Here is a 15,029-nt window from a genome sequence, read left to right on the forward strand (position 1 = left end):
CTATATTAAATTCAACAACAGTAGTTACAATATCAGTTGTTTGAAAAAATTATTTAATTAACCTGGTTTGACGTATCGTATTTTTTCTTGTCTAATTTAATTTCGTCATATTATAAATCATCCACAAGTCGACTTTTACCAGCTCTATTCAAGCGTTAAGACACATTTGTTTCATCTCATTTGGTTGTTAAAATTTTTCTTTTATTAGACTTAGTGTGTTTTAATGGTTTGGAATACGACCCTCACTTAAATTTAGTACTTTTGACCTATTATATCAACGGACACCTAAATATGTAGGTGTGGCGCGGCCCACCAGAATTGCATCGATGTTTACAACGGAAACAACTTAATTACACTTTCTGTCTAGTAGGTGCTTTATATAAGTTACATTATTCCAACATAGAGAAAATAACTTTTACAGTTTTACACCGTGCGTTGAAGTCCTAATTCGACCTGTTGCTGACCCCTTATAATGCTATTTAGTATTATTTAGGACGACACACTTCAATTAGGCTTTCCTATTCTCATGTCAATCCTAACTATTCAATATAGAATCAATTTGGCTAAAAATTGTGTGAACTGTACAAAGACCAATCCTTTTGGTAACCACGTTGCTTGGATACGGCCAATTGGAAGTCAGTGTATAAAAATTGTCTACAGAACAAACGTCGCAGTAAACAAACATTAGAGCCTCAATCCTACTCAAGCCCTAATTTGAACAAAAAACTATGGTCTAAAACAATTATACCAACGGGAAATTACAAAACAAATTTAGCCAAGTGTTAACCCATTCCATTCAAACGTTAGTCTTGACCCCATTTGAAAAGCAGTTAAACTGGAACTCAAAAACCGTCTTTCAATTTTCGACACAAACCTTCTATTCTTATTGGGCAACCAATTTCTCACAGAAAGCCTTGCAAATTTTTTTTTTGAGATTGTATTCTCTTATATCGTTTGATTACTGCCTCTTCCAGTTTCCGTTGGTCAAAACAGCATGACGGCTTGTTACTTTTTGTATACGGTTCAATTTTAGGCTAATCCATTTTGCTAATTGGTAGCAACCTAATACATATAACAATAAGTTAACCAGGCTGCTTAAAAAGACAAAAGTGTGCTGGTATTAAATACTTTCTGACTCCTTTTTAACATTGCTTATATCTAGATATGCCTACATTTGTGCAAAAAATGGTATTGCGATACACAACAATTAGCACCAATATTTTTAAATTTACACGAACAAAAATAGACACATGCATAATTGCTGAATTAAATTTTCGACTTTAATATTCATGGGCCCTCTTTAAACTTTTTTTTTTCACGGGGTTCGAACCCAGGAAACTCCCGGGAAAGAATCCCGATCAAGGTTTTTTTTATGTCCGTATATGGGTCAGGCGCGCCAGACCATTCGGCCAAGTTCCTGCCCCCCTCTTTAAACGCTAATGGGCCCCGGTACCGCACATTGGTTACACCACCATCTGGTGGACATTGTAGGTAGCTATTGGGAGAAAGTACACCTAGATTCACCTTAGGTTCTATCCTAAGGTGACGATACTTTTGACTGTAAAGCAGACATAGACCAGGTTCTTTCAACATTTTTCTTCACATGCTCCTCAGCACCAGTTTTTAAACTAGGAAGCCTTTTTGCCTACCAACGTAATTTTATGTACTTCAATGCCCAGGAAACCTTAAACAAAGTAACACATTTTCAAAGATCACTCTTTATTAGCATTTACAATCAGTTTTTCTTTTACAAAGGAAAAGGTGCATGCTACAAGTAAAGAAACTAATTTGTAACCTCACATGGGGCAAGATCAAAACTTTTAACAAATGAATTTCCTTTTGGATTTCGTTACGGGATTCGAACCCGCAACGCCTGGAGTTCACATTTCAAACATTCGGGATAAAAGTCTAGCGCCCAAGTTTAGATGCGCGTTTATACAGTATTAGTATGCTATAAAGCGGCATTTAACGATATAAATGAGCATGTGGGCACAAAGATCGTGGTGTAGCGTTTGTACAATTGAACTTAAACTGGATACAAGACGTTTTGTTAGCCATCAAAAATGTACACAGAGGTGTCGAAAAATGGATAAGTGCAAACTAAATGTCATTATTTCGGAAAACATGCAGCACATTGTAATCATGCCTATGTACACATGCAAACAGATTTGCTCGGAAAAGGTGACGCTTAAGGTGGATTGTTACAGGATTTATCTTTGGGCATCAACCGATACTTTGCATTGTATTCTTTTTTATGGTGAAACAGACAATCTCCCAGCCTTAAGTCACATATACATTTGTCCTGTTCTTTCTGGTTGTTCTTAACTGCAACTGCAAACATGAAACTAGCATTAATACTCTTGTGAGTGCGCATATGGGCACTGGGATACGCCTGGGGTATTTAGTATGCTATCATAACGTAATAAAGTGAAAAAAAGGTTGTTGTTGTTGTTGTTGTCAGCAAACCTTTCAGAGCTAACACAGAAAAAAAATGTTACTCGTGTGTAAATGTATAGGGACATACTCAAAAAATGTATGGGGACATAAATGGATGGGGACATAGGCACTATTATATCACTATTGAGGCCCTACTTCCGTACGTGAGCAATAAACAAACCACACGTTCAACCGTGATGTCAACCAACTTGTTCGTGTAATAACTAATAGGCAATTCGTAGTACGGTTTTGCAGTAATCAATTCGTATTAAGGTTTCGCAGTAAGTCTAACGCTCAGCTTAGTTAATGCGATCGAGCGCCGTGGTACCGAGTACTCGTGTTCTGACTCGGTTCGGCCAAGCACAAATCTATTGCTGCCTGTAAATTTTGCTCTTGAAGCGCGGACAAGGCCCGATAAATAAGACAGTGTTATTTTCGCAAAATGCATTGTTGTGACATCATCATTGAAATCCCGAGCAAAATAAAGTACCAATACAGTGAACACCAATCAAATTTACTTTTACCGGTCGCTGTATGACAAAAAAGACTCAGTCGTTTTATTTCGTCTCAACAGCTTTATGATAGCAAACGACCTTAGGTAGGCGCTGGCGCTCCCGTTAAGAACTACTACTCTAAACCATAAAACATGAGATTGACCTCTTCATTTTTGCCACGTGTTTTTTTAATTGAAGATCAAGACTAGATATATCAAGTACAAAAGTTTTTTTTATATCTTACGGCAATATCCCTCGTGCTTGTCCATTAAAAATTTGTAGCTGTAGGACATCATGTAGACGCCAAAGTTGAAGCCTCCTTCTATTTGGTCGTAGCATTCATCGTGAACTTGACAGCATCTAATTCCAAAAGAAAAGATAAAGCATGAAGACATTAACTAATGTCTATTTGGGCCTACGCGTGATCCAGAGTTTACAACGGGACCGAAATTCGAGCCCGAAACCTGGCTCAAACCCAAAAGTAAAAGCCGGAAGCCCGACCCGAACCCAAATCGTTTTTGTTTTTTACGAAGCTCGTTATGACCCCAAAGTTTGACAAACCTACAATAAAGACATACACACATGACAAAAATAGATGTGGGCCCAAATAAGGCGTTTTAGGGCTGTTTTAACATTAGGTTAAGTCCCGCAATCAGAACCCGAACTCGGACCGACTTACAACTCTGGAATGACCACACTCTTTTTTATCAACCACACAAAACACCTTTCTATCACAACAGTCGGCAATGTCTGCAAGGAAAGCTTGGGTTTTTTCGGAATTGTCTTTAAAAAAACGTCAAATAAAATAATGTTAGTACGATACGTTTTTATATTAATAGGTAGCCCACCTGTCTAAGTTGTCTCTGGGTTTTCCTAGTCCTCCTTGTCCACAGTAACAGCCGTACATAAAGAATTTGTGCACTAACTCTGACACATTCAGCTGGGCTTCTGCTCCCAACAGTTCCACGATCTGTCCATGGTAAACCTGCAAAGTAGCAAGTTTTCGTCATTGTTTTTCTATATTGAAACCTGCTACTTTGTTGATTCTAATTTCCGAATTTTAAAAAGTGCCCTTGTCGTGATGGCGTTAAAATCAATATTAGATTTCTCACTGACTTCATGTTAAAAACTTTTGAAGGTTATGCTTAAGCGTATTAAGCCGCTTTGAAGCCACAGTGTCTTGCAGAGCTACTAACACAGGAACTCACAGGACGCCCGGTTCGGAACTTTCCGGTAGGTGGAGCAACGGAGCATAGACGTTTTTGGTGACAATAATACAGCAATTTGCAACATGCTCACCTATGCTCCGTTGCGCCACCTACCGGAAATTCCCAAACCGGGCGTCTTGTGAGCTCCTGTGTTAGTAGTTGGCAACAGTGTTTCTTTTAATCCGGCAATTAATAGCAGTTAGTACACGCAATTCTGTCTACAGCATATCTTTTTTTATTAAGCAAAATGTTCCGTTTGACTCCACAATTTAGTGATGTCGCGGACAGAGTTTTTTTAAATTTTGTTCGCACCGCAAAATTCCAAGCTGTTCGCAAACCGCACCGAAGCTGCAACCCTTATCAAAAGTTTTGTTGACACTGCACCGCACCGCATATAATATTGTATCATAAACCCCTACATCAGTTCCTAAACCTGTAATGCAAAACATGCAACATTAAACATGTATTAATGTTATCTAAAAAATCAACTACTTTGCATGAAATAGTCAAACAGCAACAACGTAACAAAGTCATAAATTCTTTAAACAACAAATAACAAACCAACAATCTTAAAATAAACCACTACTCCTTCAAAAAACTATTTAAAAACACAATTGCATTAATTGATTCTGGGTGCAACTGATTCCGCCTTTCTTCATACACTCTCGCAGCACATGAAAACACCCTTTCTGAAGAAGCAGATGAGCAAGGTGTTGAAAGAACACTTTTTGCAAACTTTGCAAGCTTAGGAAACAATGAACTTTGCTGGTTCCAAAATTTAATTACATCAAAACCTCCTAAATGATTTGCACCTGTTGTGCACTCAGAAGAAAAGTCAGCATGGATATATTTTGTAACCTCATCATAAGTTTGTTCAGTATTTGGAGTATCAGCATAGTCATTAAAATCTAATGCAAAGTCAAACTTTCTCTTTTTTTGTGTAACATTTTGATAGGTATGGTCAGATGACAGCATGGGCTGAAAACCACTGTTAGAAGAAGATTGATTCACATCCAATTTTTCCCTTACTAAATTTGGGACTTCCACTGCACATTCCACAGGTAGAACTGACAAACTTTTAAACTTAGGAAATAGAAAAAGGGCAATCTTATAGGTGTCAAGACTTGGCCATTTGCTCTTAATCAATTGAGTGCATTTTAATTTTAACATTTTCAACACTATAGTATTAGTTGGCAGTGTTTTACAGTGGTCCAGTAATTTTTTTTTCCACAAAAGCACACCATGTATGGTAGGATACTTGTCACCTTCCATTGCTTCCGATACTTGTTTGAAAGGCAAAAGAAAATTAATAAGTTCATTCATTAATACAATGTCAATATTTTCAAGTCGAGATTGTTGGCCTTTCTCAATCAAAAGAGTTTCTATTTCATCAAACACCTTGTTTACACTGATTAGAACTGCAAGTTTTGTGTTCCATCTTGTTTCACACTCCTGTATAACTGAACTAGTCAGCATACAAGCAAGGCCGCTCCGTTTTAAGTAAGTAACTAAATCTTTCACTTCTGTGAGCAGTTTCACAACAGAACTTATTTGACTATAATAGGTTTCATCATACAGTAAAGTTTCTTCATTCTCCTCATTATCATTGCACAGAATACTTGCAGGTTTTATTCTAAAGACATGATACAATACAGTGTTTAAAATATGGCAGCAGCATGGTAGCCAGTTAAAAACCTCTAATGCCTTTTTTACATTTGCTCCTCTATCAGACACAAAAGTAACTGATTTCATCAACTCCATTGTAAAACCATACTTTATTAAGCTTCTTACCAATTCGTTTCTAATATTATCTGCAGATTTAAAAGATGGAGAAAATTGCTCACAAAATATGGCACTTTGTCTAACAGATCCCTCTTCGATCCACTGTGCAGTACATGACATATAGCTTTGTTTTTTATGGCTATCTGTCCATAAATCAACAGTCATGCCGACTCCTCCATTGCAATGTATAGCCCGCTTTAATTTTGCAATCAAATTACCTCTTTCCTCTGCTGCTGACTCTTTTACATACTTGCTGATGGTATTTCTTGAAGGCAAAACATCTGAAACATTCACCTGTCCATATTTTGCGCCTACATTGATTAAAGTCTGTGCAAAGTTCTTCATTCCACGCCCATTTACACATGAAAATGGTCTGAGATCTTTAACCACAAGATCTGCTGCACCTTTAATAACGTCGTTTCTAGCCTGTGTTGGTAATTTTACTTTAGGAAAACTGAGTTTAAGCTGCTTGCAACTTTCATTGCTGCAACCTTGTTCCACATGTCTGGCTAAGTGGGTTGTGCCTGTCGTGTGGCTAATATACTTGAAACACTTCAAGCACTGTCTGCATGCTACCATCGGAAGTTGTTTGGAAGCCGAAGATTCTGCTCCTGCCTTCTCTGCCACTATGCCAAAAGTGTTCCAAATGCTGGATTTTCCGCATTTTTTTATAATACAGAGCTCGCCTGCCTCCAAACTTTTTTTGACTTGCGCTGTGTTCATGTTGTTGATAACAAAAAATTCGAACAACCCTAATTTAACGTTTACGTTTACTCTAAAATTCTAAAGGCATACAGCCAATTGTTATTTCACAATAGCTCTGCTTAATCATGACAGAAAAACGTATCAAACCTGTGTACATAAAAGTTGAGGACCTTTTTAAAGCAAAAGTAATTACACAAGTTGCGCGGCGTGCGGCATTGACGCTGCATAAAAATTTATTAATGCCGCGGCCGCGCATAAAAAATTACCTAAAAAAATTGCGCGGCCGCTCACGCGGCGCGGTTGACACCACTACTCCACATGCCCTTAAAAACTTTGTGGTGCAATGGTTTGTGTTCCAGCTCAAGAAAGACGAATTTGAGTTCTAGGGGATATACGCCCCTCCTAATTGCAATATTTGCCTCAGTATACACAAAACACCGAAAAGGTATTACGTTAAAACTAAAACACCATTCTAAATCTGACTCTAAAAGTTTCTGTTGTGTCCCTGCTCGCTTGACAGCCAAAGCACGTGTTCACTCTGCTTAATGACTAATTCAGTCCTGGGCATAAGCCCTTACTAAAGTATAAGGAACAATTCCTGTAACGCCTTACCATGTCATCTGGATCTCCTTCCTGTGGTAGCCTATCTTTCGGATTCATGAAGTCCAGACAAGTTTGTGATGTATGCAGCACAGCACAAAACACCAATACTATCGCCACACATTTTTGCCAATCCATGGTGGCCTAACAACCTTAAAAAATGGGCACAGTATGTTTAGAACTTTAGTTTAAATCACGCTTGATTAATGGACTCCTCTAAAATACGCAATCTACGCAAACTACGCAAACTACGCAAACTACGCAAACTACGCAAACTACGCAAACTACTAGTAAAACTAATGAAGATGTTAACGGTTAGGGCTATTATAGGGTCTGGGTGAGGGTTTATAATGCAAATAACTTTATAATTCAATGTCAAAAACTCTTTTAGGCTCAATTTTTCTACAAGTGTGAGCATGCGGTACCATACGGTGTTTAGTACCACCCATAACACACATAAGAATATTAAGCCCAAAATGGGTATCTAAAATTAAATTATAGTGTTATTTTTATTATAAACCCTCACCCAGACCCTGAAAGCCCTAACCGTCAACATTTTCATTAGTTTTTCTAGTAGATTGCGTAGTTTGCGTAGATTGCGTATTTTAGAGGAGTCCTTGATTAATCGCCTACATGTTATAAATCCTGTACAATACCGCTGACTTCGGAGATTTGTGTTAAACTAGGTAGGTGGCACAGACGTTACCAGATAAGGTTTATGTTTTATCATTCAAAAAAAAACAGGTTTAATGTTCAAAAGTTTAATTGTGCACTTAATTATAAACTTGACCCCACACACAAATAAAAGCTTAGCCTATATATTTGCTATAGATCCAATCGAAAATATTTAATTGAAACCATGCAAATCACGAAATCTGTTCTAATAAAATGCCAAATTAGTTTAATAACTAGGCTTCATGCCAATATGCCATCTGTTCCGGTCACCGAATTTGTTATTTTCCTGGCTTACATACCGCCTAAATAAAAAATACACAATCTACTGTAAAACACACAAACCAATTACAACTAGTGAAGTAAATTGTGTATTTTAGAATAGATTGCATACTCTAATGTAGATTTTTGAAAGGTTTGAAGATATTGCGTTTACATAAAACCCAGCCAGCACACCCACAGTTCATCGCTGTAAAGTTCTTGTTTTACTGCAGCTCAGTGCTGTCTATAGCCGCTTGTCTATTAGTATTTTACCACTAAAATCGCTTTTGTGATAGATGTGTGTGTGTACCACACACAACGGTAAGAAAGGATTCAAAGGTGTTTTGTGGCCACACTTTGACATATCTAACAGCAGACCAAGTTACACAGACAATCGTTCACACTTATTGGCAAATGTTATTCTCTGGATGATTATAGCCTACCTAGACACATGATTTTTGACTTTTTTTGGATTCTACAACTAAAAAGCCTTATTTCATTCCATTAGCCCTGCCTACCTGCTAACCCTAACTTAACTTCTGCCTGTTTAGCTTCTACAGTCTACAGGAAACGAAAACACTATTAGCCTACGTCATGTAACTTATCAGCCTATGACAACAGTCAACTATAGTATATGACGCAGCATGTTTCCGGAAAGGCATAAACAAAGAGTTAATTGTAGTGGTGTTGCTTATGAGCAAAGCTGCCAGAGCCATACCGCACGTTTTACACTTAGTTCCTTTAAAAAATGACAATGGTTGTTCGTCTGATGTTTGACTTGAAATGAAACGAGTATAACGTAATCTTGTTAAGCCTATCAGACAAAACAAGACACTATTCAACGTAACTAGTACAGTAAGGTAGCTAGTTAGTTGGAGAAGATTAATTTTTGGGTATTATCTTTTTTCCGGGAATGAGTAAACGAAAACTATCTTCTCGAAAAATCGTTGGTTTTATTTTGGTAGAAAAATCATATTTTTCCAATCGCCTTTGCCTTTTCTACAGATCGGTGTTAGTCTTGCGTATAGCATCATGTTTTGCATATCCTACTGTGGATTAAGCTCTAAGGTAGCTTTTCTTCATATCAGTGGTTACTTTAAATCGGGTAAACTGTGTTGTGCTCCTGAGACTTTTCTTATTAAGGGTTTTCTGGCTGTACTTCTTATCCCTGTGAAATAGCTTTAGGTGGTGGCCAAGTATTTCGAATTGGTTAAGACAATATCTGTGATATTAACTGGACAATCGCTTTTTCAACTGTACTTCTGGCGATAACTGTTTCCCTGTTTCAGTAAAGTCAAACAAACCATTGTACTTTTTCAAAAACAAGTTCTAAGATGATCAATGTACAATACAAAAATCAATTGTTATCCTGACACAAAGTAATCAACAAGTTGTTCACCTGATTTTCCTAAAAATACTGATTTACCAGACAAACTAAGACTTGTGGAACTTATTTAGCCCAACCCTCGAGACCAAATAGCTTATCTTTGTGCCTCAACGATTTCCACACCTCAATGATTTGGACGCACAAAAGAACGCGAGACAAACGACTGTGGCGTCATAAGGGAGATTCGAGAATACAAAGCTTTTATTTGCGAACACAGCACAGTGACGACGGCAACCCGTTCTGGTTCTGGGTTGGAAAATTACTGGTTACCGAGCCATGAACATAAGAAACGGTATAAAATTTGGCATTTGAATAGCACTCTCTAAATGTACAAAACCAATATTAAACAAAACGTTTCACTGTAAAAAAGCACATTTAAAGCACAAAAAGTTAATGACACTTTATTTATACAGTACACGGTAAAAAAGATCTAAAAAAATAAAACTCTAACGGACGTTGTACAACAACAAAACCAAAATTATGATGGTAAATGAAACGAAGCATTTTTTGTGGGGGGACAAATGTTGTTTTACATGTTTTGTGCACTTAAACATTTTTAATGATACAACAACAAAACTCTCTAGTTAAAGAGGATATTTCCAACCCAAAATTAATTGAAACTAGTTAAAAATGTGAACAAAATCCAATTTTGTTGCTCTATCAAGTATACGACAGTAAATTGATTTCATATGACCCATCTATGTCGAATCTTCCAAGTTCAACATTTGGGGCAGATAGAACAGTTTTTTCAGCAAGTTGAAGAATTTCTTGCATTTTTTCTGAAACCTGTTCAGTGTCTGGAAGTCCTTTCAATTCTGCCTGATCCCTTGGTTTCATCTCACTTGCTGACAAGTTTTCCACACTTTCAAGCCATCTGGTACATAGATTTAAGATGACAAATTTAGTACAGTTACATAGTTAGTTTCACTCAGACAATACAAAAAAACTTGAAACAAATTTTTACACATATGACTCAAATGTAAATAAAAAAGTAACATACTTTGGATTTTCATTTGTTGGGTCCTTTGTTTTCTTAGCATGGACATATATTTCTTCCAAAGTAAAAGTTTTCCAGTTTGGAGAGGGCTGTCGCAGGATAAATCGTAAGGCACAAACTTCATTTGGTTGTTTGCAAAAATCCGATGACATCAAATGGAAATAGCTCTAAAATATGTTACTAAATAATATAGGCATTCTTGCAAAGTGATTTCATAATGTATTGTAACTCTAGCTATTAGCTTTAAAAGCAATCTTATTTTTGATGTTAACATCTACTTTCTATTTGGCTTTTGTGCACTTTACATACTTGACTGCCTGTTTCACAATGGGGCTTGGGCATCAGTTGATAGTTTTTCAGTCCAGTTACCCAAGTATGCCCTGTTTGATTTGACGCCGACTTTGCAATCTGGGCATAATATAACAGAAACTGTTAACAGTAAAACTACATGAAAGATTATTTAGCTCCAAAAATACCTTCATTTTAATGGACAAAGCAGCAGTGTAATTGTTGACAAAGCTAATTTTTTCAATATCAATTGGTCTCATGTTGGGAAACAGTATTTCAATAACACCGCAGCCAGAATGAAACATACTCTCTCCAATTGACAAATATTTGGTCGGCCTGATAGTGCATGACAATGGACTTTCAGCATCATTCATTGTGACGATTTTCAATTTGTAAAAGTTGAAAGTCTAGATTTCAACTTGTAAGTTTCAAACTGTATTTTTTTAGGCCTGCTTGTTTATACAAACTGAATCTGTAAGCAGCAACAATTGAGCTGGGAGCAACTTGGGCAGGAGCAATTGCAGTTCGGACACTGACAACCCGGACAAGATGAGCAACCAGAACACTACAAAACAAACCAAAAAGTTAATGACAAAACTGATTAAAGATTTATCCCAACAGAATAAATTTATCCATTTTGTTTGTGCCTTATTTAATGTAGAAAAAAATCTTTACAATTTTTACAATACATTTTTTTGCTATTGTAAAGATGATGATTTGGCTTTTGCCTTAACCTGTAACTAATGCCAAATGACTTCAGTGCAACTCATTTTTTTACTAGGAGTTTTATTAGAAAAAAAGCCTACTAACTTTCTGTCAAACTGGTTACATACAAACCTTTTGTGATAAATTGCATGCATAGCATCCAAGCAGTTAATTAAAACAACATTAGTAGCATCACACAGCTGGTGTTAGCAGCATTCCATGCAAAGCAGAAACACACACATGCATGCGAACAAGGCAAAAACACACAACCCACTAAAAAGAATTGCACACTTGAAGAACTACAATACAAATCTTGGAAACTAAAAATGAGTAAAAGTTGCAGCTGTCTAATAAATGTATTCATTTATCATGTAATTTTGGAGCTTATTGGTTCTCAAGTCACCAATAAGGCTCTTATTAATCACTACTGCATGAACCATCTCAACTTGCATCCGATTAGATGAGAGCAAGGAGTTTCAGTGCAACTAAAGCCAATAGCTCTTCTGCTTCTAAGTACAAAAAAACTACTTCTTCTCAAATGACAAGCTTGTAATCTACACACATTACAATGGCAGTTATTGAAATCCCTTCACTTAGGGCAACCCCACTAATGGCATTTCAAAACTGTTTCGCCGCTACAACGTCGGCATGCACCTTTGGTGGATTGGTGTAAACTTATCTCTGTTCCTGGCAGCAAAAGCAGTTGTCACACTCCGGGGTCTGGCATGTGCACGTACACACAGGATTTTCGTTCTGCAATGCGGTTAGGTAGAAAGACAGCAAGAAGTTGGTTAAAAACATGCTTTTATATTGCATACCAGGTAATCAGGAAATGGACCACAATGCAATAAAATCATGCTTACATTGCATTAGTTGTTGCAATTACATATGTGTCAGGTGTAAAAGTGGTATTGCACAACACCAATTAAATACATAAAATGAAATCTGTCATATATTTGCATCAACATTTTAAGGAAAGGAAATAAAAGTGATTTGTGATATCAACCTAACATACTAAATTACAACAAAGATTTAATGTTAAACAACCTATACTAAGTAAACTGGGAACTATATATAATTTACTATTTTATAATTCTCGACAGCGGTTGTTGGAAGTGATGTGTTTTTAATCTACAAACTGTTTTCCCTAGTATTGTTAATACATCATGCATTTTTTGGAAAAATAGTTGCATCATTTAGTCTAGAAAAATAGTTATCACTTATCATTAAGGGTTTTTATACGTGTTGACAACTGTTGCTTTGCAGCAAAGGAAGATTTGATTAAAGAAGTACAACAATATACAATAAGTATGTATACAATTGCAACACTTTGACAGCAGTTCAGATATAGTACAAGGTAGCAAAACACACAAAATTGTACATATTACCTCACAACCCCCGCAACAATCACCGCCACAAGCAAGGCAGTCACCAATATCACACTTCTGAAAATTAAGACACAAATACAAAGTTAACCAAAAAAGTTATTGAAGACAAAGGTGCAACACACCATCAGTTTTTTTGAAGTGTGTGTATCAAACCACAACACCAAAATTGGAACAGAAGCTATTTACTTGTTACTTCTAAATTTCCAGATAAGGGTTTTGTAAAAATAAACATCATTGAAAGTCTTGTTCTTAATCAGTTTTATATTAACCTAAAACTTTTTTAGGATAATAGTTACACTTATTTGTGGTGGCAACTTTTAAACACTCACCCTTCTTGGACCACAGATTGCGTCACAACAGGATCTCAAATCAGGAACGTTACAGTCGCAAAACTGGGCACATGCGATAAAACAATCACTGCAACCAGTTGTCTCAGTTGTTGGTCCACAACAAGAACACTCGGCACAAAATCCCTTTTGCTAAAGAAATCAATGGCATTATTGTGTTATGATAACAAGGGCCAATTATGCTATTGTGTACTAATAAATAACATTTATATAACCAAGTATTGCTCATCCAGCAGTTTTTATTGTAAACAATCGACATTTCGACGTCCTATACAAGACGCCTTCATCAGGATAATGACATATCTTGTATAGGACATTGAAACGTCGATTGTTTACGATAAAAACTGCTGGATGAGCAATACTTGGTTATACATTATGCCTGGCAGCAATAGCCTATTTCAAATAACAGTTATGTTTCTTCATATTTTATGGTTTTGTGGCATTTATTTGATCTGGAGAATAGCACCACCAATTTATCTGACATAGTATTTCTGCTTAAACAAGCACATTGTCATTTTCAAACCAATCATGTAGAAGTAAATATGTGCTTGCTTTGTTACTGGTGACTGACCTGATTGTATAATGAGGTGACACTTGCTTTCAATGGAATAACAACTGCCTAAAAGACATTTAAAATCTAATTATTTTTTCTCAAAAACAAAAGATCTTTAAAGTCTTTAACTTAGAATTTTCTTGAAAACTTCATATGCTTGTAACTCCAATATTATCTAAAAAAACTGTTTCATCTTGATACATGTGTTTCTTTAATGTGCCATCTTTTTACCTTTTATTACAACTTCACTAGCTTTTTTATACAACAAAAAACTACCTCATCAACACAACTTGAACAGCTGTAAATACATGAAAGACTGCAGCAATAGTAACAGCAAGTGTGAAAACATGGACTTAAACTTTCTTGCAAGCTTTCCTGAAAATACTGAACATATCATATGTAGTCTATCTAATATGTTTAGGTCTTGGCCACATGTGCATTTAAATTTTTTACGTTCAAAGTAAAGTCTTAAACTGCTAGGTTGTTGGTTACTAAATTACTTGGAAGAAAAAACATGAACATTATGCTGTATGGATCCTATACATATTTTTACTAAAAATTAAATCTACTTTCATTCAAAAATCTCTAGTGTTGTATAGGGTATAATTCTAAAATTGTAGTATTAAGCTTTTGTGCGAAATGTAGAAGTTATGCTAATGGAACCAAAAGAGAATAATGTATTATAGAACTTTTAAGTTATCCTGCAATTGCAGTTACACAAAATAAAACTTAAAATGTTTCCATACCTTGAAACACTGGCACACAATCACAAGAATTAAAAGCACCACCAAATATATAGCAGCTCCAATAAGAAACCAGGATTGAAGATTTAGGGTTCCACTATTTGGATTGGCAGGTGTCGTAGGAAATACAATAGGCTAAAAACAAAAAATATGTACAATTTGAATCATATAAAAGTAAATAACACTAAAAAACATTTTCACAAAAAATCATTAGTCAAATAAGACTTACAGCCATGAAATAGTCCCAGAAAGAGTTAAAACATTGATGATAGAGCTGCAAAAACACCTCAATTTTCTCCAATGTTATTTGCAACAAGCTTTGTAATGAACCGCTTCAATCAACAGAAACAAATACAAAATTAGCTTTCCTGCCAACGGAATATGCTTTAACGGAAGCGACAGTGTACCGGTCTCTTGGTGTATTTTAGGATTGTAACAAAAACAAATGTGTGCCATCTTATAC

At 36.1% G+C, this 15,029-nt stretch overlaps 3 protein-coding genes across 7 annotated transcripts; all 3 read right to left on the minus strand.

The window, feature by feature from the left end:
* Nucleotides 1-1,718: 1,718 nt before the first annotated feature.
* LOC145214727 (basic phospholipase A2 vipoxin B chain-like) lies at nucleotides 1,719-7,374 on the minus strand. 2 transcript variants are annotated; one of them, XM_080083314.1, is made up of 5 exons: nucleotides 4,451-4,547; nucleotides 3,779-3,915; nucleotides 3,610-3,713; nucleotides 3,175-3,290; nucleotides 1,719-2,331 (listed from the first exon to the last, which is right to left on the minus strand). In XM_080083314.1, the coding sequence occupies exons 1-5, from the start codon at nucleotides 4,545-4,547 to the stop codon at nucleotides 2,189-2,191; spliced, it is 597 nt and encodes a 198-aa protein (XP_079939440.1). In that variant the 3' UTR covers nucleotides 1,719-2,188. The 2 variants fall into 2 exon arrangements, with proteins under 2 accessions (XP_079939440.1, XP_079939441.1); XM_080083315.1 differs by lacking the exons at nucleotides 3,610-3,713; nucleotides 4,451-4,547 and adding an exon at nucleotides 7,238-7,374.
* Nucleotides 7,375-9,728: 2,354 nt separating this feature from the next.
* LOC145214758 (nicolin-1-like) lies at nucleotides 9,729-11,204 on the minus strand. 2 transcript variants are annotated; one of them, XM_080083358.1, is made up of 4 exons: nucleotides 11,019-11,204; nucleotides 10,852-10,950; nucleotides 10,546-10,709; nucleotides 9,729-10,419 (listed from the first exon to the last, which is right to left on the minus strand). In XM_080083358.1, exons 1-4 carry the CDS (start codon nucleotides 11,202-11,204, stop codon nucleotides 10,206-10,208), a joined length of 663 nt encoding a protein of 220 aa, XP_079939484.1. In that variant the 3' UTR covers nucleotides 9,729-10,205. The 2 variants fall into 2 exon arrangements, with proteins under 2 accessions (XP_079939484.1, XP_079939483.1); XM_080083357.1 differs by having other exon boundaries at nucleotides 10,852-10,971.
* An 83-nt stretch (nucleotides 11,205-11,287) lies between these two features.
* LOC145214759 (uncharacterized) lies at nucleotides 11,288-15,011 on the minus strand. 3 transcript variants are annotated; one of them, XM_080083361.1, is made up of 6 exons: nucleotides 14,796-15,007; nucleotides 14,570-14,701; nucleotides 13,253-13,402; nucleotides 12,924-12,980; nucleotides 12,190-12,288; nucleotides 11,331-11,395 (listed from the first exon to the last, which is right to left on the minus strand). In XM_080083361.1, exons 1-5 carry the CDS (start codon nucleotides 14,799-14,801, stop codon nucleotides 12,211-12,213), a joined length of 423 nt encoding a protein of 140 aa, XP_079939487.1. In that variant the 5' UTR covers nucleotides 14,802-15,007; the 3' UTR covers nucleotides 11,331-11,395; nucleotides 12,190-12,210. The 3 variants fall into 3 exon arrangements, with proteins under 3 accessions (XP_079939486.1, XP_079939488.1, XP_079939487.1); XM_080083360.1 differs by lacking the exon at nucleotides 12,190-12,288 and having other exon boundaries at nucleotides 11,288-11,395; nucleotides 14,796-15,009; XM_080083362.1 differs by lacking the exons at nucleotides 12,190-12,288; nucleotides 12,924-12,980 and having other exon boundaries at nucleotides 11,288-11,395; nucleotides 14,796-15,011.
* Between the last annotated feature and the right edge of the window lie 18 nt (nucleotides 15,012-15,029).

The sequence above is a fragment of the Phallusia mammillata genome, chromosome 2 (genome assembly GCF_965637545.1).
Source record: "Phallusia mammillata chromosome 2, kaPhaMamm4.hap1.1, whole genome shotgun sequence".
NCBI classification, from domain to species: Eukaryota; Metazoa; Chordata; class Ascidiacea; order Phlebobranchia; family Ascidiidae; genus Phallusia; species Phallusia mammillata.

What these genes read in the sequence shown, in the direction of transcription:
- LOC145214758 (XM_080083357.1), bottom strand. Translation starts at nt 11,204, where the DNA reads ATGAATGATGCTGAAAGTCCATTGTCATGCACTATCAGGCCGACCAAA. An exon ending in CTTTGTCCATTAAAATGAAG is followed by an intron (nt 10,972 to 11,018) that starts GTATTTTTGGAG and finishes TACTGTTAACAG; the next exon opens with TTTCTGTTATATTATGCCCA. An exon ending in CCAACAAATGAAAATCCAAA is followed by an intron (nt 10,420 to 10,545) that starts GTATGTTACTTT and finishes TCTATGTACCAG; the next exon opens with ATGGCTTGAAAGTGTGGAAA.
- LOC145214727 (XM_080083314.1), bottom strand. Translation starts at nt 4,547, where the DNA reads ATGATACAATATTATATGCGGTGCGGTGCAGTGTCAACAAAACTTTTG. An exon ending in AGTGTGGTCATTCCAGAGTT is followed by an intron (nt 3,291 to 3,609) that starts GTAAGTCGGTCC and finishes TTTTGGAATTAG; the next exon opens with ATGCTGTCAAGTTCACGATG. An exon ending in CAAGCACGAGGGATATTGCC is followed by an intron (nt 2,332 to 3,174) that starts GTAAGATATAAA and finishes TCATGTTTGCAG; the next exon opens with TTGCAGTTAAGAACAACCAG.
- LOC145214759 (XM_080083360.1), bottom strand. An exon ending in CAATCTGTGGTCCAAGAAGG is followed by an intron (nt 12,981 to 13,252) that starts GTGAGTGTTTAA and finishes CTTAATTTTCAG; the next exon opens with AAGTGTGATATTGGTGACTG. An exon ending in ATTGTTGCGGGGGTTGTGAG is followed by an intron (nt 11,396 to 12,923) that starts GTAATATGTACA and finishes TTTGTTTTGTAG; the next exon opens with TGTTCTGGTTGCTCATCTTG.